Below are 24,371 nucleotides of genomic sequence, written 5' to 3' on the forward strand. Positions count from 1 at the left end.
ACCTGGTGATGCCTTTTGGGCTCACTAATGCCCCTTCTGTCTTCCAGTGCTTCATGAATGATATTTTCCGAGACTTTGTGGATAAATTTTTGATTATCTATCTGGATGATATTTTGATCTTCTCCAAGGATTGGGATTCTCATGTGGAACACGTTCGGACTGTGTTCCGGATCTTGAGGGAGAATTCCCTGTATGTCAAAGGATCGAAATGCCTTTTTGGGGCACAGAGGATTTCTTTTTTGATATTTATTTTGTCTCCGTCAACTATTGAAATGGACCCGGCCAAGGTACAGGCCATTTATGATTAGGTTCAGCCCACTTCTTTGAAGGCCCTCCAGAAGTTTTTGAGTTTTGCTAATTTTTATCGGAAATTTATAGCAAAATTTTCTAGTATTGCCAAGCCATTGACTGATCTGACTAAGAAGGGTGCTGATGTGTTGAATTGGTCTCCGGAGGCTGTTTCTTCCTTTCAGGAGCTGAAGCGAAGATTCACTTCTGCCCCGGTTTTGCGGCAACCTGATGTCTCACTCTCGTTCCAGGTAGTGGAGGACGCTTCTGAGATTGGTGCAGGAGCTGTTTTGTCCCAAAAGGATCCTGTAACATCTAAAATGAATCCCTGTGCTTTCTTTTCCCGAAAGTTCTCTCCATCTGAACGTAACTATGATGTGGGGAATCGGGAACTGTTAGCCATGAAATGGGCATTTGAGGAGTGGAGACATTGGTTGGAGGGAGCTAAACATCAAGTCGTGGTCCTCACTGACCACAAGAATTTGATTTACCTGGAGTCGGCCAAACGCTTGAACCCTAGACAGGCTAGGTGGGCCTTGTTTTTTACACGTTTTGATTTTGTGGTCTCTTTTCTTCCTGGCACTAAGAATGTCAAGGCTGACGCTCTCTCTAGGAGCTTCTTTGCTGATTCTCCTGTGGTGACCAAGCCTGCTACCATCTTAGGCGAAGGGGTAGTTCTTTCTGCCATCTTGCCCGATTTGAGACGTGCTCTGGAAGAGTTCCAGGAGGACAAACCTGAGCGTTGTCCCAGTGGAAAGTTGTATGTTCCTGACCAGTGGAAGAAGAGAGTGATGTCTGAAGTTCATTGCTCTGCATTGGCTGGTCATCCAGGTATTTTTGGTACTAGAGATCTGGTGAGTCAGTCTTTTTGGTGGCCCGCCTTGTCTCGTGATGTCAGGAATTTTGTGCAGTCCTGTGGGATTTGCTCCCGGTCTAAACCTTGTTCTCGCTCTAGTGGGTTGTTGATGCCTTTGCCGGTTCCCAGGAGGCCATGGACCCATATTTCAATGGATTTCATCTCTGATATGCCTGTCTCTCAGAGAATGACTGTTATTTGGGTGATTTGTGATAGGTTCTCTAAGATGGTTCATCTTGTACCACTCCCTAAGTTGCCATCTTCCTCTGAGTTGGTACCCCTGTTTTTGCAACAGGTGGTTCGCTTGCACGGGATTCCTGAGAGCATTGTATTTGACAGAGGAGTTCAGTTTGTGTCTAGATTTTGGAGGACTTTCTGTTCCAGGCTGGGAATTCAGTTGTTCTTCTCCTCTGCTTTTCACCCTCAGACCAATGGGCAGACGGAGAGAACAAACCAGACCTTGGAGTCGTATTTGAGATGTTTTATTTCCGCTGATCAGGATGATTGGGTTTCATTTTTGCCCTTTGCCGAATTTGCTTTAAATAATAGAGCTAGTTCTGCCACTTTGATGTCACCTTTTTTTTGCAACTTTGGGTTTCATCCTCGATTTTCTTCAGGGCAGGTGGAGCCTTCTGCCTGCCCAGGTGTTGACACTGTGGTGGAGAGAATGCACCAGATCTGGGACCAAGTGGTGGATAAGTTATCTCTCTCCCAGGAAAAGGCCCAGCGGTTTTCCAACCGACATAGGACCATTGGTCCCCAGTTTAAGGTTGGTGATATGGTTTGGTTATCATCAAAAAATATCGCTTTGAAGGTGGCTTCTCCTAAGTTTAAGCCTAGATTTATTGGACTTTACAAGATTTTGGAGATTATTAATCCGGTCTCTTTTCGTTTGGCTCTTCCTGTTACATTTAAAATCCATAATGTGTTTCATAAGTCCTTGTTGAAGAGGTTTGTTGAACCAGTTGTTCCTGGGGTGGCACCTCTGGACCCTGTATTGGTTGAAGGTAACATGGAATATGAGGTAGAGAAGATACTGGATTCCCGTCTGGCTAGACGGAGACTCCAGTATTTGGTTAAGTGGAAGGGTTATGGTCAGGAGGATAATTCCAGGGTCTCTGCCTCTGATATTCATGCCAAAAGATTGGTGCGTGCCTTTCATAGGGCTCACCCTGATCGCCCTGGTGGCGTGGATGAGGTTCGGTGACCCCTCCTCAAGGGGGAGGTACTGTTGTGAGTTCATTTTCCCCTTCACCATTGAGGTCTGATGAACTCCCTCTTCTGGTGAAGGAAGGTAGTGAGGCTGATTACCAAGCACCTGGGCAGGATGATGATGACTGGGTGACGGGAATTACTGACTGGATATAAGGCAGCCAACGCCCTTCTGCCTTGCTGGTGATCTCTCTGAGGGATTCTAGGAGACCAGTCTGATTCCTGCTCCTCAAAAGCTAAGTTTTCTGCTCTACTTTTTGCATTTGTGTTTTGGTTTTGTTTTGCATTGTTTTCCTTGATTTCTGCCATTCCCTGCTGGGGTGATCTGAATTCCTTTTTGCTCTGTCTTCAGAAAATACCTGAGTACTGATATAGTCTTTTTTGAAGCCTAGCGTCTTCAGGGCTGTTTTCCCTATCAGCTGTTGGCTCTTGTTTTGATAGGGTTTTGGCGGATTACAGACAGCAGCTTTTCTATCCTGTCCTATCTAGTTAGCTTGGGCCCCATCATTTGCTCAGCCTATCTTTCTATCTGTGTGAGTGTTTTTTCATCTTGCTTCACCGTCATTATATGTTGGGGGCTGCCTATTGCTTTTGGGTCTGCTCTGGGGCAGTTTAGATTTCCCTTTCTGTCTGTAGGCTATGTAGTTCTCCGGCTGTGATCGAGGGGTCTAGGGCACCGTAGGAACCCCCCACGGCTACTGCTAGTTGTTGTTGATAGGTTCAGGGGTCTGCAATCTGATAGCTGCCAACTTCTCTGGTTTTCTGGACTTAGCTAGTATTTCTGTTTTTGCCTCCTACGGTGACTCATTCATAACAGTCATTGCAGTTTCCCTGTATCAGTTGCTCAGTCACCATTGCTACTCTAAGAAAGCTGTGCATGCGCTGCTACACCACCATGTCAATGACAACATCACCCATTCCCTGAAAAAATCTATATCTGTCAGGTTGCAATTCACCACTGATCCCTGGGTGAGCAAACATGGGCATGGGTGTTACATCTCGCTGACTGGGCACTGAGTATGATGGCTGTGGGGTCAGGTGGTCCTTTTGGTGCTCCACAAGTCTTGGAATCCCCAAGGCTTGCGGGACAAACCTCTGTATCTAACAGTTCCTCCACTACTTCTGCCTCCTCCACATCCTCTAGGGCCTCTACCTGTGCTCTCAAACTCTCCCTTAACCAGACACACATTCCAACAGTGCAGATAGAATCTCTCCCACCTTCCTACTGCGCAGCCATGGCTCACTGCAATCAGCCAGTGTTTAAATTAATATGCCTTGAAGATCGCAGAAACACAGTTCAAGAGTTGTGGACAGGTATCCAGGCAAAGTTAGAGCAATCGCTGCCTCCACTAATCCTGGAGCCAGGGAAGGCTGTGTGAGATAACGGTGCAAATATGGTGCTGCCCTACTCCATGGCAACGTCACACACGTGGCTTGTGTGGTTCACGTCCTCAACCTGGTGGTACAGAAATTTCTCCACCACTATCCCGGCCTGGATGCGCTGCTGCAGAAAGCATGGTTGTTGTGTGCTCACTTTCAACGTTCGCACCACGCAGATCATCGACTTGCATCGCTACAGAGGTTTTTCGTCTCTCTGGATAACCGATTGATGTTTCAACACTGATATTCCACTCTGCATATGTTGAAGCCACTGTGGCAGCAACGACGAGCCCAGGTGCAGTATGTCCTTTTGCATAGCCTGAGTCAACGCAGTCTGGACATGGTGCAAATCACCCTTGTGGAGTGGGCACAGGTGAAAGACCTTCTGCACAGTTTTGAAATTGCTACTAAAATAGTTAGCGCTGACGATGCCATCATCATCATTACTATTCCATTCATCTTCATGCTGGAGCACACTTTGAATAGTCTGTGTGACGAGGTGATGGACCCAGAGGAAGAGTTGGAAGCAGAGGAGGATCCGAAATGGAAAACGATATCTCAAATTTCTGGACTGTTTTTTTTTAATAACTGTAATTTTTATTAAATTTTATAAAATTTTACTATAAGAAAAGAGACAAAACAATCACAATTTGGCTTACAAATTGGAGGATCAGAAAGAATGGAGTACAATTAGAATGAACTCTTGGAAGGCGTTTTCCCCTAGTGGCATCAAAACATATTGTGCAATAGAACAGAAAAAGACAGAAAGTCCAACAGCAGTTCTAAATGATGCCAAGTTAAGATGACTCCATCCGCATACTTATATTACAATTCTTATAAAACCACAATACTAAATAAGAAGAGACATACTCATAGGGAAGAGAAGAAGAAGCCTGTTCAAAAACTAACATGCTCCTAACTGTTGTTTTGGTCCCTAAAATAGTCCCAGGGAGCCCAGACGGTCTCAAATGTGTCCAGACTCGCATTCAATAAGGCCGTCATGTGCTCCATCCTGAGGATGTTGGCTATTCTATCAAAACTTTCTGATAAGAGTGGGGAGTAGTCTGTCTTCAATGAAGGACTATCAAACATCTAGCTGCCGTCAACAGATGTAACATCTCTCTGGTGAAGTTCCTCCGCATCACTCTAGGAGAAACATTTAGTAGGTACTGTATATAGCTCAACTTTCACTTATAGAACCTTTTGTATTAAGGTTTTCACCTTTTCCCAAATCCAGCCAGCAGCAACAACACCAGCAAATATATGGGAGATGGTAGATCAGTCTATGAAGGAGCTCCGGAGTGTGATACGAAAACATCAAAATGTTATATTGGTTTTCCTTAAAAAGGGTGCAGGTAGAGGATTTGGATGCCTTTTGCCATATATTCTGCCAGGAAAGACTCCCATTTAACCATATACTTATGTTGCAAGTGAGGGGGTTAGTCCAAGGAGAACCCAAGATCAATTGATGCCACTTTATTGGTGAGTGACAATTATTTTTTGAAATGTGGAGACTCAAAGATGGGTCTCCATCTGGTGGGTTGCTTGTAGTTGAAGGTGTGTCAGAGGCCTATTATTCTGTTTCTGCTATATGGAAATTGATGCCACTTTAGTGGTGTGTGGTAATTATTTTTTTGAAATGTGGAGACTCCAATTTGGGTCTCCATGTGGTGGGTTGCCTGTGTAATTAGGGCTCCACGGACAGGCAGGCCAGCACTCACTTTCAGTCAACTACCTGTGTTACTTCTCTTACATTTTTCTACCAGTAGTACTGTATGAAACTGATGTTTGTGCAATCTGAGTGTGGCTGGAATAATAAAAAAACAAATTGGAAGTGTTGCATGAGGTATCAATCTCCCAGCCAAGAAGGCTTTTGCCGCACCCTTAACCACTAGGTCTTCGTTAAAACTTCAATTCCAAGCTGTAAATGCTGGATCAGACCCTGTCTCATGGCATGGCCCATACCTGACTGCTGCACCATTATAAAATTTCTACTGTGGGTCAATTTATGCCACTTTTCATGGTGTCTGCCCCTAATTTAAGCTTTTTGGGCAGCTTTTTGCCCCCTTAAAGGTGTTGTCTATGTGTTTGATTTTGCCTCCCATTGAATTCAATGAGGTTCAGATATATTCAGCGAACCGTTCGGCAAACATCGGTCTGTTCGCTGAATCCGAATCAAACCTTGAAAGGTTTGCTCATCTCTAATTTTGATTATTTGTTAGATCAGATCAATAGATTACCGTCTGTGGATGTACAAAGAAAACAATATGGAGACATCGTACAGAGAAATTGTCGTGTGCACACATCTGCGATGTTTACTTACAATATTATATCATTATATGCTTTTCTTTCCCTCTTTTTTTCTTTAATATAAATGTTTAATATCAAAAATATATATCTACTTCCTGTATCACCTTTCAGATCATTTACAGTGGGTACGGAAAGTATTCTGACCCCTTAAAATTTTTCACTCTCTATTTTATTGCAGCCATTTATTAAATTCAAACAAGCTCATTTTTTTCTCATTAATGTACTCTCTGCACCCGATCTTAAATGAAAAAAAAACAGAAATGTAGAAATTTTTACAAATTTATTAAAAAGGAAAAATTGAAATATCACATGGTCAATAGTATTCAGACCCTTTGCTCAATATTGAGTAGAAGAACCCTTTTGAGTCTTCTAGGGTATGATGCAACTAGTTTTTCACACCTGGATTTGGATATCCTCTGCCATTCTTCCTTGCAGATCCTCTCCAGTTCCGTGAGGTTGGATGGCGAACGTTGTTGGACAGTTATTTTCAGGTCTCTCCAGAGATGCTCAATTGAGTTTAGGTCAGGGCTCTGGCTGGGCCAGTCAAGAATGGTCACAGATTTGTTCCAAAGCCAGTCCTTTGCTATTTTAACTGTGTGCTTAAGGTTATTGTCTTGTAGAAGGTGAACGTTTGGCCAAGTCTGAGGTCCAGAGCACTATGGAAGAGGTTTTCATCCAGGATATCTCTGTACTTAGCCGCATTTATGTTTCTTTCAATTGCAACAAGTCATCCTGTCCCTGCAGCTGAAAAACACCCCCACAGCATGATGCTGCCACCACCATGTTTCACTGTTGGGATTGTTTGCAGGTGATGAGCAGTTCCTGGTTTTCTCCACACTGCTTAGAATTATCTTCATGTCATCAGACCAGAGAATCTTATTTCTCATAGTCTGGGAGTACTTCATGAAAACTCTATGCGGGCTTTCATATGTCTTGCACTGAGGAGATGCTTCCGTCGGGCCACTCTGCCATAAAGGCTCGACTGGTGGAGGGCTGCAGTGATAGTTGACTTTGTTAAAATTTCTCCCATCTCATTACTGCATCTGTGGAGCTCAGCCACAGTGATCTTGGGGTTCTTCTTTACGTACCCTCACCAAGTCTCTTCTCCCACGATTGCTCAGTTTGGCTGGATGACCAGGTCTAGGAAGACTTCTGGTGGTCCCAGATTTCTTTTATTTAAGGATTATGAAGGTCACTGTGCTCTTAGGACCTTGAGTACTGCAGAAATTCTTTTGTAACCTTGGCCAGGTCTGTGCTTTGCCACAATTCTGTCTCTGAGCTCCTTGGCCAGTTCCTTTGACCTCATAATTCTAATTTTGTCTGACATGCACTGTGAGCTATGAGGTCTTATATAGACAGGTGTGTGTGTGTGTGTGCCTTTCTAAATCAAGTCCTATCAGTTTAATTAAACACAGCTGGCCTCCAATGAAGGAGTAGAGCCATCTCAAGTAGGATCATAAGGAAATGGACAGCATGTGAGTTAAATATGAGTGTCTGAGCAAAAGGTCTGAATACTTATGATCATGGGATATTTCGGTTTTTATTTTTTAATAAATTTGCAAAAATTTCTACATTTCTATTTTTCCTGTCAAGATGGGGTGCAGAGTGTACATTAATGAGAACAAAAATGAACTTTTTTGAATTTACCAAATGGCTGCAATGAAACAAAGAGTGAAACATTTAAAGGTGTCTGAATACTTTCCTTACCCACTGTATATGCAGGCTCCCTATGTTTGTCCTGTATTTATGACTATTAGTTTTGCACACTCATCGTTAATACTATGGTTTGTATTGTGTATGGTGATATAGGATTTTAATTAAACGTCACAGATATGTCCACATGCCATTTTCTCTGTATAATGTCTCCATAATGCTCTCTCTGTATTTGCATCTTGTGTATTTCTTCTACTTTTATCTACTGATCTGCATCTAATCAAGATCTTGTAATTACTTGTTCCATGGACCATTCTAATTATCAATTCTATTTTTACTTGATGTAAAGAAAGGATAATGGTAACTTCTTAAAAGAAGTCAAATTTTTTCTACGTCTTTTTTACGCCTTTTTTTGACTCAACATTATGATGGTATGGGAAAACCAATTAACCCACATTTAACATTTAGCTGCTATTGTTACCAATTAGACTTTTCATCTGAAGACAACTCCGTTATAAAGAATTTGGAAGGTTTCATGTTTGGACAATTACAACAGATGAGGAAGATATTAATATCTGTTTGTGTAAATGGCTAGTAGACCAATTTTATAATCTGTAAAATTAGCCTGCTTTGTCAAAAATTTGTGTATGGAGCTTAGAATTGAAAGAAAAAGCTAGATTCAAGGAACCAGTGGCGTACCACTCACAGCGGCGGACAATGCGACTCGCTATACTTTATTTTTGTTTTGACCCCCAAAAAATCAGCCTTCACAATATTTCCTACAAAATGAATAGGATGGTCTATGTATAAGGGCAGAAAACACGCTTTTTTATTTTGTAGTTTTGAATAAAAAAACATACATCACATTTGTGTTTGATCTTAATTCACAGAGAGCTGTCTCTGAAGAACAGGAGAAAATTGAAAAATATGTGAAGACTTCAAAAAACAAGGATAGTTCAAAACCCCTAGACAAACCTGAACAGTAAGTAATTGTTACTCTAGCTGGGTAAATGGGCTATAAGGGTTTTTCCACAATAAACAATGACAGCTATCACTCATCATGTTACGGTACCTAGAATCCTAAAATGTAGAAATGATAGCAACTGATAAAGTACAGCATCCATGGTGGGTTTTTTTTTTACTACCATTTCTTCTGAATTGCTGTTGGGCTAGAAGTGGAAGGCAGACCCACCCACAGTAAAATTAAAATAAAAACTGACTACACATTCAGGCATTTGAGGTATAATTGGGTGTTCCAGCAGTATGTCCAAAATAATCAGACATTAGTGACATATTTTATAAAATCATTATTGGCTGTAGGAAAGCACTTCAACTTTTACAGCAATTTGACAAAGGATGAAAGCATTGTGTTTTTTTTCTCCTCACCACAACAGCATCTCCAGAGAGAGAGGTGCATCCCTGGGATCAGGAAATCTGGAGATAAAAGGAAGCACCTCCTACCTAAGCCTCTGTGGTTTACTGTCCCTCAGAGACATACCAGCATGTAAAACTCACAGCACTTCAGCTTCTCGATTTTTTTTGACTTGCCTTGGGGAACGCTCTGAACCTGAGTTTGAGAAATGAGTTTGCTGAAGATCTAGCACTTCATTTGAACTTCTGTCCATATGTCCCGCTTAGTTGGGCCTAGCCAATGCTCTTTCTAGGGGTTGGCTTGGTGAAGTACCTCATGCTAAGTATGGTGTTGGACACTAAATCTGAAGTGTAGCAGTTGTGAAAGGAAATGTGTGTCAGGTGACGATGTCAGATCCCAAAATGGATACCTAGACTGACTTTGGATGATTTTTGGAAGCAGTTCTGCATCAAGGTTGAAATCTTTAGTCCTGCTTAGAGTTCCTGCAATTTTTTTGTGCAGGGACATCAATTCAGTTGCCCATTCACGCCATGAATGTCCCAGATGATGTCAGTAGAAGGCTCCATCCTGACATCCCTATACACTCCCCGAGCATGTTACATTGGATTTACTTTGATTATTGTTCTATTTGCTTCTTCCTTTTAATTATCCCCTTCCCGACACGTCAAATTTCTGTATTTGTTTTTTCCTCCCCTTCTTCTCAGAGACATAACTTTTTATTTTTTTATCCACTTAGACATATGAGGGCTTATTTTTTGTGGGACAAATTGTATGGTGTAATGACACCATGTACTGGAAAACAGGAAAAAAATTCCAAGTGCAGTGAAATTGTGAAAAAAAAACACAATTCTGACATTGTTTTTTGAGAATTGTTTTTACAGAGTACAATATGTGGTAAAAAATGACATCACAAAATGATTCTGCTTATTAGTATGATTATGGCGATACCAAACATGTCCATCTTTTTAATTATCGTAGTGTTGAAAAAAATGAGATGTTTGTAAAAAGAGCAAACATTTTTGGGGTTGTGTCGCTGTTGTCCGAGATCCTTAGCGTTTTCATTTTCTATTAGATGAAGATCTGTGATAGCTTATTTTTTGTGGGTACAGACAATATTTGTATTGATACAATTTAGGGATAGATATGGCATTTTGGTCAATTCTTACAGCATTTTTGTGGTATTGCAGCGACAAAAAAACATACTTTTTGCAGTTTTCAACTTTTTCCATTCACGGAGTTTACTGATTGGATTAATTATTTTTATATTTTGATAAACTGGACTTCTCTGAATGTGACTATACCAAATATATTTATTTATTTTGTATCTTTATTTTTAATGGGGGAATAGGAATCACAGAATCATAGAATGTTAGAGTTGAAAGGAACCTGTCTATGACTTGAACTTTTGTTTTATTTTTCTTTCACTTTTTTTTTAAACTCTTTTAGTTCTTTTCACTATATTTATTATTTTTTAGTCCCCTTAAGGGGTACTAGATACATCAATGCTGGTGGGTGAAGGGGTTAAGTTCTGAAAATAAAGTCATGCACAATTTTTGATTGAAAATATCACACTAGACGTTACATGCACTTTTAACTACATAAATTAACCCCTCAACCCCCAATGGTGCTTTGCACGTTCATGACCAGGCCAATTTTTACAATTCTGACCACTGTCCCTTTATGAGGTGATAACTCTGAAATGGTTCCATGGATCCTGATGATTCTGACATTGTTTTCTCGTGACATATTATACTTCATGATAGTGGTAACATTTCATTCAAATAACTTGCGTTTATTTGTGAATAAAATGGAAATTTGGCGAAAATTTTTAAAATTTCGCAATTTTCCAACTTTGAATTTTTATGCCCTTAAATCACAGAGATACAGCACACAAAAAACTTAATAAGTAACATTTCCCACATGTTTACTTTACATCAGCACAATTTGGAACCAAAATTTTTTTTTGTTTGGAAGTTATAAGGGTTAAAAGTTGACTAGCGATTTCTCTTTTTTGCAACACCATTTTATTTTTACGGACCACATCACATATGAAGCCACTTTGAGGGGTCTATATGATAGAAAATACCCAAAAGTGACACCATTCTAAAAACTGCACCCCTTAAGGTGCTCAAAACCACATTCAAGAAATGTATTAACCCTTCAGGTGCGCCACAGGAATTTTTTGAATATTTAAAAAAAATGAACATTTAACTTTTTTTCACAAAAAAATACTTCAGATTCAATTTTTTTTATTTTACCAAGGGTAACAGGAGAAATTGGACTGCAAAAGTTATTGTGCAGTTTGTCCTGTGTACGCTGATACCTGATATGTAGGGGGGAACCACTGTTTCGGCGCATGGCAGAGCTCAGAAGGGAAGGAGCGTCGTTTGACTTTTTCAATGCAAAATTGGCTGGAATTCAGATCGGACGCCATGTCACGTTTGGAGAGCCCCTGATGTACCTAAACAGTGGAAACCCCCTACAAGTGACCCCATTTTGGAAACTAGACCCCCCAAGGAACTTGTCTAGATATGTGGTGAGAACTTTGAACCCACAAGGGCTTCAGAGAAGTTAATAACGTACAGCGGTACAATTAAAAAATATTTTTTCCACAAAAATGATCTTTTTACCCCCAATTTTTATTTTTGCTAGGGTAACAGGACCCTAAAAGTTATTGTGCAATTTGTCCTGAGTATGCTGATACTCCATATGTGGGTGTAAACAACTATTTGGGCACATGGCAGAGCTCAGAAGGGAAGCAGCACCATTTGACTTTTTTGGCTGGAATTGAGATCGGACACCATGTCGCGTTTGGAAAACCCCTGATGTACCAAAACAGTGGAAACCCCAACAAATGATACCATTTTGGAAACTAGACCCCCCCAGGAACTTATCTAGATGTGTGGTGATAACTTTGAACCCCCAAGGGCTTCACAGAAGTTTATATCGTACAGCCGTACAATTAAAAAATCATTTTTTCCACAAAAATGATCTTTTCACCCCCAATTTTTATTTTTCCAAGGGTAACAGGACCCTAAAAGTTATTGTGCAATTTGTCCTGAGTACGCTGACACTCCATATGTGGGTGTAAACGACTATTTGGGCGCATGGCAGAGCTCGGAAAGGAAGCAACGCCATTTGACGTTTTTGGCTGGAATTGAGATTGGACACCATGTCGCGTTTGGAAAGCCCCTAATGTACCAAAACAGTAAAAAACCCCAACAAATGACACCATTTTGGAAACTAGACCCCCCAAGGAACTTATCTAGATGTGTGGTGAGCGCTTTGAACCCCCCCGTGCTTCACAGAAGTTTATAATGCCCGGGCGTGAAAATAAAAAAATCTTATTTTTTCCACAAACAATTTTTTTATTTTCCCAAGGGTACCAGGAGAAATTGGACCCCAAAAGGTGTTGTCAAATTTGTCTTGAGTATGCTGATACCCCATATGTGGGAGAAAACTACTGTATTGGCACACGTCAGGGCTCGGAAGGGAAGTAGTGACGTTTTGGAATGCAGAATTTGATGGAATGGTCTGCGGGTGTCATGTTGCTTTTGGAGAGCCCCTGATGTACCTAAACTATTGAAACTCCCCACAAGTGACCCCATTTTGGAAACTAGACCCCCCACGGAACTTATCTAGATGTGTGGTGAGCACTTTGAACCCCCAAGTGCTTCACAGAAGTTTATAACGCCCGGGCGTGAAAATAAAAAAATAATTTTTTTTCACAAAAATGATATTTTTGCCCCCAATTTTTTATTTTCCTAAGGGTAACAGGAGAAATTGGACCCAAAAAGTTGTTTTGCAATTTTTCCTGAGTAGGCTAATACCCCATATGTGGGGGTAAAACGCTGTTTGGGCGCATGGCAAAGCTTGGAAGGGAAGGAGCACCGTTTGACTTTTTCAACGCAGGATTGGCTGTAATTGAGATCAGATGCCATGTTGCATTTGGAGAGCACCTGATGTGCCCAAACAGTGGAAACCCCCCAATTATAACTCCAACCCTAACCCCAACACACCCCTAACGCTAATCTCAGCCCTAACCCTAGCCCTAACCCTAGCCCTAATGGGAAAATGGAAATAAATACATTTTCTTTTAATTTTATTATTTTTCCCTAACTAAGGGGGCGATAACGGGGGGGTTTGATTTACTATTTATGGCGGTTTTTATGTTTGGTAGCTGTCATACGCTAAAACACGCTTTTTATTGTAAAAATAGTTTTTGCATCACCACATATTGAGAGCTATAATTTTTCCATATTTTGACCCACCGAGTCATGTGAGGTCTTATTTTTTGCAGGACGAGGTGACGTTTTTATTGGTATCATTTTTGGGCATGTGACATCTTTTGATCGCTTTTTATTCCGATTTTTGGGACGCAGAATGAACAAAAACCAGCGTTTCATGAATTTCTTTTGGGGGTGCGTTTACACCGTTCCGCCTGCAGAAAAATTGATAAAGTGGTTTTATTCTTCGGGTCAGTATGGTTACAGCAATACCTCATTTAGGTTTTTTTTTGTTTTGGCGCTTTTATGCAATAAAAACAATTTTATATAAAAAATAATTATTTTTGCATCGCTTTATTCTGCGAGCTATAACTTTTTTATTTTTTTGCTGATGATGCTGTATGGTGGCTTGTTTTTTGCGGGACAAGATGACGTTTTCAGCGGTACCATGGATATTTATATGCGTCTTTTTGATCGCACGTTATTGCACTTTTTGTTGGGCGGTATGATAATAAATCATTATTTTTTGCTTAGTTTTTTATTTTTAAGGGGTTCGCTAAAGGGGTTAACTAGTGGGACAGTTTTATAGGGCGGGTCGTTACGGACCAAATGTGTGTACTTTTATTGTTTTTTTTTTTTTTTTTTTAATTTCCAAAAAATGAATTTATTAGGGAATATTTTTTTTTTAATTTATTTAGCGATTTTTTTTTTTTTTTAATTATTTTTACACTTTTTTTTTTTTGTTTAACTTTATTACATTGTCCCAGGGGGGACATAGCTGTCATGTGACAGATCGCTGATCTGTCACATCACAGATCACTGTGACAGATCAGCGATCTGTCACAGGCACTGCACTGGCTTTCCTCATGCCTGCGTTTTGCAGGCACTGAGGAAGCCAGCTCCCTGCAGGCCCCCGAAGGTCCCCGTCGCCATCTTGGATTCGGGGACCTGCAGGGATGGAGCCCCCCGCAGCAGCGCTGCACATTGCGCTGCTGTGGGGGGCTCAGAGAAGCACGGAGGGAGCCCCCTCCCTGCCGATGCTTCCCTTTAACCCCCGGTACACCGCGATCGTGTTTGATCGCGGTGTGCAAGGGGTTAACGTGTCGGGGGCGGTCCGTGACTGCCCCTGACACATTGTGCCGGGTGTCAGCTGTGATAATCAGCTTACACCCAGCCGCGATTAGCGGCGCTCACCAAGTGGGCGCCGCTGATCGCTGTGATGTACTATCCCATCCCTGGGAATTAAGTCCCAGGGCACATGGACGGGATAGTACGTCACATGACAGAAAGGGGTTAAAGGGCTTGGCCAATTTTCCTTCCATACTAACCAGGACTTCTGTCCATAAAATAATTGCTAATTGAGGAACATGTGAGCAAATTAATCAGCCAGCTACAATTGTAGAACACCTCAAATGGGGAAGATGTTTTTCTGTTGGAGGAGACTGGTCTTGTAACGTGCTCCTCCATCAGCATTAATTTTATTGGCAAGTGTGCTGGTCAGTTTGTGAGGATAGCTGCACTAACAGACAAAGTTTCCGATTTCTTTTAGTTATTTAACTATAAAATCGGCAAGAGACATATAATACAGTGATAAGCTAACAAGGCCACATTTCTTTTACAATTGATATATTGATAACCCCTTTACCCCTCCAAAGCCTGTTTGCAAATTCATAACCAGGCCAAATTTTGCAATTTCACAATTCTGACCAGTGTCACTTTATGAGGTAATAACTCTGGAATGCTTCAAGGGATCCCACTGATCATTTAATTTGTATGCCCTTAAATCATAGTTATGTCACACAAAATAGTTAATAAATAACATTTCCCACATGTCTATTTTATATCAGCACAATTTTGCAAACAATGTTTTTTTTGTTGAGAAGTTATAAGGGTTAAAAGTTGACCAGCGATTTCTCTTTTTTCCAGCAAAAATTTACAAAAACAATTTTTTTTAGGGAGCACATCACATTTGAAGTGACTTTGAGGGGTCTATATGACAGAAAATACCCAAATGTTACACCATTCTAAAAACTGTACCCCACATGGTGCTCAAAAGCACATTCAAGAAATGTATTATCCCTTCAGGTGCTTCATATAAAGCAATATTGAAGGAAAAAATGAACATTTCACTTTTTTCGCAAAAATTTTAATTTGGATCCATTTGTTTTTTATTTTCACAAGATTAACAGCAAAAAATGATACAGGAAAGATATATATCTTTGTGCCGTGTTAGCCAGTAGACAGAAAAATATTTAGAACTGAAAGTCCTCAGTGGTTGATACCTTTTAATGGCTAACTGAAAAGATGGTGACAAATTGCAAGCTTTCAAGACTTAAGGAAAAAATGGACAGCAAAATTTGTATCCAAGCAAAAAACGGAGATATCCAGCGAGCGTAGAAGGAACAGTAGTAGACGTTTTTGCAAAGCACTCCTCAATATTTAATGAATTCAATAATGTTACATGTATAGACAAAAAATTTTTACCCCCCTAAAACTATGTGTTTCAGCAGATGCTTTTTATAAGTTGTTCAAAATTTGTAGTGCAATGCTTCCTGAACATGCAGATACCCCATATGTGGGGGAAAACCAGTGTTTGAGCGCACGGCAGGGCTCAGAAGGGAAGGGGCACCATTTCACTTTTTGAATGCAAAATTGGCTGGAATTGAGACCTGATGCCATGTAGTGTTTGTAGAGCCCTTGATGTGCCTAAACAGTGGAAACCCTCCACAAGTGACCTCATTGTCACGAGTGTGTCACGTCCTCCTGGTAGATCTGGGGTTAGAGGATCTTTACTTACTGTGAATCGCAGATCTTCTATTTAGCCTGTGTGTTTTGTTCCTCATATTAAATGGTTTTTGTTTCCTTTGGTTCTGAAGAGACTAATGTCTCTTTGTATGCTGTTTAAAGATATGCACCTTCATCTCACAGCTGCTCCTGGCCTGCTTGTTTTCTCTCTCTATAAAACCTGGCCAGACCTTCTCATCCCTGCCTGTGAAGTTTTGCCTCCTGGCTTGATGGAGTTGGCGTGCTGAAGTTGGAGTTCAAAGTTGCTGCTGGAGATTGTTGTCTGCTGTTTTGGGGTGTATGCTATCTCCAATACCTATTCCCATTTGGTTTGTACTTTCTTATCCTTCCCTCCTTCCCTTTATTCCTCTATATCCTTGATGAGTGTTTTTGTATTTAAGTTGCTTTTTGTTATCCCTATTTATCTTATGTGTATATACACTAACACTTCTGTCCCATGCCTCCTGGTGAGGGGGCGATTGCTTAGGACATTAATAGGGGAACAGGAAGGTCAGAAACATGGGCTTTTCTACCTTTAAGAGTACCCCCTGAAGAGGGAAAGTTATGGTCCCAGTTCAAGGGATAGTTTGAGGCCCCCCTTTCCTATCCAAAGACCGTCACAGCGCAACACCCATTTTGGACACTAGACCCCTCAAGTAACTTACCCAGATCTGTAGTGAGCACATTGAACCCCCCCCCAGGTACTTCACAGAAGTTTATAATGTAGAGCTGTGAAAATAAAAAAAAAATCATATTTTTTCCCCAAAAATTATCTTTTAGTCCCAAATATTTTTATTTTCCCAAGGGCAACAAGAGAAACTGTACCCCAAATGTGTAATTTCTCCTGAGTATGCTGATACCTCATATGTGGAGGAAAACCACTTTTTGGGCACACAGCAGGGCTTGGAAGGGAAGGAGTGACGTTTTGGAATGCAATACTTTGATGGAATGGTCTGTGGGTGTCCTGTCGCGTTTCAAGAGCCCCTGACGTGCCTAAACAATGTAAATGCCCCACAAGTGACTCCATTTTGGTACTGATCTACTGTTTCCTGACATGTGAATTTTATAATGTAGTGACATACGTAAGTTGTGTAGAGTGCATCACGTTGGTATACATGAGCAGTGTAGAGTTCGTAAGGTTGGCATACGAGAGTTGTGTAGGTCAGCAATTAATTTAGTAGTCCATGGATGTGTGGTACAGTCTGAAACATTCTTTTATACACAGGCCAGGTTTGTTGGGGCAGGTGTCACATTGATAAATGCTATCCTTGCATGTTCCCCTTCTGTAACACACTCAGCACCTCTTTTGCAACCTTCCTTTTTTGTGCTTTGAGAGACCTCCTCAGGGAAATGCTGGCCTTGTATGAAACAAGCACCTTCAGTTCCAGAAATACTGGGGCCCCCTCCTTCCTGATCTCCAAAGATTGGGGAATTGATCAATACCTTTTGGAAGGGAAGGTACTACATACCAGTCTGGACTGTGCATTGTAATAATACGAAAGCGTTGTGCATTGCCATCTGTATGATGTGTGAGGCCAGCTTCTTGTACCACACCTTGGCTTTTCTCATGGCAGTATATGGTGGGAGGACTTGATCAGAGAGATCTATTCCCTCTATGTTCTTGATGTTCCCCAGTACACTGTGTGGCTTGTGGATCTGTACCTCGTACAATGGTGGGGGTACTGCCATACCATGTTTGGTGGTCAAGAAAAGGACATCCCTCTTGTTCTAGTGTAGGGGAAGTGGACTGACCTATGGACCTGTCTGCAGCAGGAGGGTAATGTACAGTGTGCTTGATGTGGACTGCTGGATATGAAGGTGGGAGACAGCTAGAAATAGGAGAAAGATGGTGAAGTACTAGGTTTGGCTACTAGGGGGAGACTAAAGACAGCAGAAACAGAAGGAGGTGTAATACTGTAGCTTGGCCACAAGATGGCAGCAGAGAGCAGTGAGAAAAGGGCTTTACATCAGCTTAAGGCTATGAAACCGCAGAGTCATGGGGGCGGGGTTACAGGAGCTCTAGAGGGGAATTCCCAGAGAGAGGGAATATAAGAAGGGGTAGAGAGTTCCAGAAGAAGTCAGTCCGGGGAGAGGAGCTCAGGAGAGAAGACTGAAGGGAGAGAGAGACCGAGAAGAAGCTCCAGAAGGGGCTGATAACAGAGACGGTCAGGGGGTGGCTCTGATGGGAGAAGCCGCAGAACAGAGGAGGCCCGGGGGTACCAGACGGACGGACTCGGACAGGTGAAGCGCTGTGGTGGTAGGCCTAGGGCAGCCACAGTGAAAGATCCACGAGGGACGTCAATTAGGAAAAGGAAGGAAGTGAAGGTACGCGGGCCTGTGTGCGGAGTCGAGCAACTGCTGTGTGGTGCTGCGCAGTCAAACAGCTGCTGCATGGTGCTGCGGGTCGTCGAGAGGACGGCCATTAAAGAGGACCTTTTGAACGCACATCGGTGTCTGTCTTAAGTCTCTTTGCGGCGGAAGAAGGACCACCCCTCAGTCGGCACACGTACCTACACTTGTACTTGACCACCAGCATGTTGTTGCTACATTGGGCTCTGCGCTCACCCTTTCTGATCAGCTGCCCAATTAGCTTCTTAGAGAAGCCTGATTTTTGTGGACGGTACCACAGGCATCTGTAGCTCGCGAAGAGACAGACTGGAAGAGTGGGATGCAGGTATAAAAGTTATCTACATAGAGGTGATAACTTTCATCCAGCAGTGAGTGCACCAAATCCCACACAATTTTCCCACTCAATCCCAGGACAGGGGGACATTCAGGGGGTTCAATCCTGGAGTCCGTCCCTTCATAAAATCTAAACTTGTGGATGTACCCTGAGGTACTCTCAAACAGTTTGTACAGCTTAATTCCGTACTGGGCAAGTATTGCTGGAATTTAAGCCTTCCCTTGGAATGGATTAGGAACTCATCCAGGCAGATGTCCCTTTGGGGAAAGTACACCTCAACAAACTTATTGCTGAAGTGCTCATTGATATCCAACTGTTATGAATGAGTCACCGTAGGAGGCAAAAACAGAAATACTAGCTAAGTCCAGAAAACCAGAGAAGTTGGCAGCTATCGGATTGCAGACCCCTGAACCTAACAACAACAACTAGCAGTAGCCGTGGGGGGTTCCTACGGTGCCCTAGACCCCTCGATCACAGCCGGAGAACTACATAGCCTAAAGACAGAAAGGGAAATCTAAACTGCCCCAGAGCAGACCCCAAAGCAATAGGCAGCCCCCAACATGTTATGATGGTGAAGCAAGATGAAAAAACACTCACACAGATAGAAAGATAGGCTGAGCAAATGATGGGGCCCAAGCTAACTAAATAGGACAGGATAGGAAAGCTGCTGTCTGCAATCCGCCAAAACCCTATCGAAACAAGAGCCAACAGACTGATAGGGAAAAAGGCCCTGAAGATGCTAGGCTTCAAAAAAGACTATATCAGTACTCAGGTATTTTCTGAAGACAGAGCAAAAAGGAATTCAGCTCACCCCAGCAGGGAATGGCAGAAATCCAGCAAAACAAGGCAAAACAAAACCAAAACAAAAATGCAAAAAGCAGAGCAGAAAACTTAGCTTTTGAGGAGCAGGAATCAGACTGGTCTCCAAGAATCCCTCAGAGAAATCACCTGCAAGGCAGAAGGGCGTCGGCTGCCTTATATCCAGTCAGCAATTCCAGTCACCCAGTCATCATCATTCTGCTCAGCTGTTTGGTAATCAGCCTCACTACCTTCCTTCACCAGAAGAGGGAGTTCATCAGACCTCAATGGTGAAGGGGAAAATGAACTCACAACATCCAACTTTGAAAAGACGGTCAAAGTTGGGGTTATCTTGGGAGGACACCGTGCATTCTTACTGTATTGCAAACATTTTTGTATGTTTTTTCCAAATGTTTATGGGTCATGGCCAATCAATAGTATAACGTGGCACAGGTGTGTCGGTGCACAAAAGAAGGTTCCCACACCAGTATAGAATAATCAAAACGGTGGATGCCGTGTTCACACAGGTCCTGCTGCCACCCACCAATGACAGACATTTGAAACTACAGCCAGCTGCTGTTCTTACAGCACGAAATTGGGGTTTTCTATGAGTCACAGGATTTAACAATCCCACAAGTAATCCCCTTTGGGACAATTCCCTTCAGGCATAACCATAGGATGTTTATGCCAACTTCTGGTTGGTGCAACCTTTGGAGCTTTTCAAAGTCACAGATCTAGTAATCCTGTATATGATCTCATTTGGAATATTTCTCTACTACCCCTTCTCTTTGAAATCTACAGATGTCCAGAAAATTCTAGAGATAGGAGCAGTCTTGTTTACTGATGAAGGCTAGTTGATACAGCCGAAATGTCTATATTTGTGACTGCAAATAAAAATTCTTCATCTTTGCAACGAGTTGAGTGCCAAAAATTTTTTGATCATGGGTCATGGCCATGCGGGAGTAATGGAGTGTTGTATAAAACATCAACACTCCAATATTGCCGAAGTTCCCATATGAAGGACGAGGCCTCAAAACTTCACAAATTCTACTCTGTTTACAGGATTCCAGTTAAAAAATGATGAAGGGCAATTTTGTGCCAAAAATTGCTTGACATACAAATTTGTTTGGGCCATCATGAGGTTTACAATATCCTCAAAGAAAAACACTCTGAAAAAGACCATTTCTGACAGGCTAGTGGTGTCAAATTTGATTTCTGACTTTGGCACAAAATCAAGAATCAGTGGCTGATAATTTTCAAGAGGTGAGGTCCATACAGGTTCAGTAAGAGTGAGGCATCTGCTTGGCAGATCAGCATCACTTGAGGAAGAGGAGGAGTAAAAATAAAGGAATGTGGGATGCTCTGACTATCAGTGTTGGAGACAAGGAAGACATTTGCCTCCTCCGCTGAACACTGGGTTTGGGACAAGTAGGATTTTTTTTACATATGTGGTGTTTGTATGAGTGCCAACTTTTATTCAGGTGTGTGTGAGTGCTTGGTGTAAACTTGTTTTATATAAAAAAGCAAGAAAACAATAAAAGAAGAAAAGCAATAACCGGAGGTTGATCACTGTTGTACATCAGTGATGATCGGTACTCGACAGCTGTAGGACGCATGGATGATTCTTTTTTTCTGCCCGGACACTAACTAATTCAGTAAAAAATACCAAAGTAGACAACGATTATTACGGTATATTTTTACTGTTTATTATCTGACACTCAATTCAGTAAAAAATACTCTAGTAGATGATTGCTTCAGTATATTTTTACTCTACTATCTGACACTAACTCAATTCAATAAAAAATGCTGTAGTACTTGACGATTACTACTGTATATTTTTACCCTTTACTATCTGACACTAACTCAATTCAGTAAAAATACTGTAGTAAACACCAATTGCTACAGTATATTTTTACTGTCCCTAATCTAGTCCTATCAACTAATCAAAATGATTTTTCACTAAATACTTTTTTCACCCCCCCCCAAAAAAAAACCCAGGAGGCCTGTCAGTGATGTTCGTCACTGAATGGCCCTCAACGTCTCTAGGTCACACACATGGATGTGGTGCAAAAATGGGATAAAAAAACAGACAGGAAAGAAAAAAAAGTCCTTGCCACAAATGAGCATGGGTGCTAGCCAGTGGTATATGCCTGATCAGGGACTTGGCGACTGCAGTACGCACGCAGGAAGGTGGTGAAAAGGGGAGAGGAGGGAGAAAAATGGACAGGGACAAAAAAAATGTTTTGCGAAACAGTGAGCACTGATGTTGATCACTGATTTGTGTCACTGATCAGTGCTCTCCAACTGCAAGACGCAAAAAAAAGAAAAAAAACTGCCAAAAGTTGAGTGATCAGGTACTGATCAGTGCTCGGTGGCAGAAGGGAGTATTGGGGAGAGGGGAAAAAGGGGGGTAGGTGAGAGAGGGGGATTCAGGTGAGACCAGGAACTCTTCTTTCTTCTTCTTGTTCAGCAACATGACCACAGGCAGCAGCAGTAAGTGTGATGGCACAGACTTTTATGCCACCACTAGGCCCAGCATGGCGCAGAGAGTGACAGAGTGACTGCCCTATACAAATCCATAGCTAGAATGAAGAAGTACAGGGTGGTCACTGCCAGGTCACATCACGTCTGTGCGCCCTGGTTGGTGTGATCAATGTCATTGTTAATCACACCAAACAGACCTGGTCCTGGTGAGTCTGGCATTGGTAGCCATCAGCCTGCTCTTACAGCACCGATCGTAGGCTGGACATCAGTGTTTCAGGCAATCTAATTGCCTGAAACACTGATAAATACTGCGATTGGGCTGTTCAGAATTGAACAGCCAATCACAGCGATAGTAGTTGCAGGAGGTCGTCGCCTCTCCCCAGGACAGCGACTCCATTTGGCCTGTGATAAGTTGGCGGCGGAACATTAATGTGATCACCGCGACTGCGGTGGTGGTGCTGCTGCATTAAAGATATGACGTATCCATACGACTAAGATCGTTAAATATCAGTCAACATGGACATATGGATACGTCAAAGATCATAAAGGGGTTAATATTGTTTTTATTGTTTATGGCTGTCAATTAGTGGTTACTTGTTTCTACTTGTACTCTCTACATCTCATAGCAAATATGTTCAGGTGAGCAGTGGAGTTACAGTGGTGCTTGAAATTTTGTTAACCTTCCAGAATTTTCCATAGTTCAGCATAACTTCAACCTAAAACTACATCAGATTTTCACAAATGTTCTAAAAGTAGATAAAGATAACTAAATAAAACAAATGATTCAAAAAAAGCATTAAACTTTGTAATTTTTTAAATCAGGAAAATTATGCAATATCATGTTTGTGTGTGGCAAAAGTATGTGAACCATTTGCTTTATGTATTTGATGAGAACCCCTTTCGCTGCATTAATAGGTTCTAAATATGTCTGGTAATTGTCGATTTGCCCTGCATATTGGCTTGAATGTATTTTAACCCACTGTTCCCTGCAAACTAGCTTCAACTGTTATGTTCATGGGTTCTCCTATTAATTGCTCTCTCCAGGTCCTTCTGTATCATATTTATAGGATTCAGGTCAGGAATAGAGATGAGCGAGACATCTGAAATTCAAATTCGCCCGCTATGCTGAATTTTCCCCAAAATTTGATTTCCATCAAATATACAGGGTGGGCCATTTATATGGATGCACCTAAATAAAATTGGAATGGTTGGTGACCCATATTGGCGCACTGAATTTGCAAAATGGGCAAAGCAAAAATTGGAACAGGACCCTCAGTTTACACAGAACATTATGTTCAGTGATGAGGCAAACTTTTTTGGGTGGGCCATTTATATGGATACACCTAAATAAAATGGGAATGGTGACAGTTTTCTTGCGTAGGGTGTCTTGCATTGAAATCTGCTGCAATGACCCGGCTACTGCGTTCACCAGACATCAACACAATTTATATCTTCTCCTCACGTGTTAACTTCTGCGACATGTCAATAGCTGTAAACAAAGAGAAACTTGTAAATAACTGATCAAAGAATAAACGTACATTACAACCAAGCACACCATTGTTTTTCTTGTGAAATTCTCAATGAGTTTGATGTGTCACATGACCCTCTTCCCATTGAAAAAAAAAGTTGAATTCAAAATGGCCGCCCTAGTCACCACCCATCTTGAAAAATTTTCCCCCTCCCATATACTAATGTGCCACAAACAGGAAGTTGATATCACTAACCATTCCCATTATATTTAGGTGTATCCATATAAATGGCCCACCCTGTATTTGTTGCAGCTCAAATTGTTAAAAAGCCTCCGACTGTGCAGAAAATATACATGTAACACTCTAAGATTTCCTTGGAGTATATTGAACCTATTTTGAGATCAGTAATGTCAATACAGCATTATTAATGTCCAAGTGACTTCCACATATCTGGCTAGATGTAAATGGATGGTAAGAGGTGCTGAAAATTTCTCTACTAGATGTAAAAAAGCAATAACATATATGTCATGACTCAACTGCTGGGTGATCCGGGACCAGGGGCTCCTTCCCTGTCCCTACCCGACAAACAAGGCAGCACGAACAAGGATAACTGAAAATACCAGGCATACAAATATTCACTCACATATTCAGAGGAATGCACCAGGGAGTGGAGGACAGGGAAAAACCAAAGAAAGGAGAGGGAAGGGAATTATCACACTTACAAACCCACACAACAGTCACAGATAACTCCTCCAAACATCTCATATAAACACCTCTCCAAGCCATGCAGCATAAGCTAGCTCTGACATGGGTTTCAGTCAGGACCCAGATTATAATGGGGATAGGAGTGGCTAAC

General features: G+C 41.7%; 1 protein-coding gene across 3 annotated transcripts in view; it reads left to right on the forward strand.

Moving 5' to 3' along the window:
• Positions 1-24,371, forward strand: part of FMN2 (formin 2) — a 631,532-nt gene that overhangs the window by 286,930 nt on the left and 320,231 nt on the right. For all 3 annotated transcript variants that reach the window (XR_012226894.1, XM_073560097.1, XM_073560098.1), the window contains exon 9: positions 8,590-8,681. Coding sequence is in view for 2 of the 3 variants with exons in the window: in XM_073560097.1 (XP_073416198.1) it covers positions 8,590-8,681 (92 nt within the window). In the remaining variant the exon portion in view is untranslated. The remainder of the gene's footprint in view (positions 1-8,589; positions 8,682-24,371) is intronic.

Source organism: Dendrobates tinctorius, unplaced genomic scaffold (genome assembly GCF_039654945.1).
Source record: "Dendrobates tinctorius isolate UK_male_01 unplaced genomic scaffold, ASM3965494v1 ptg000293l, whole genome shotgun sequence".
Classification (NCBI taxonomy): Eukaryota; Metazoa; Chordata; class Amphibia; order Anura; family Dendrobatidae; genus Dendrobates; species Dendrobates tinctorius.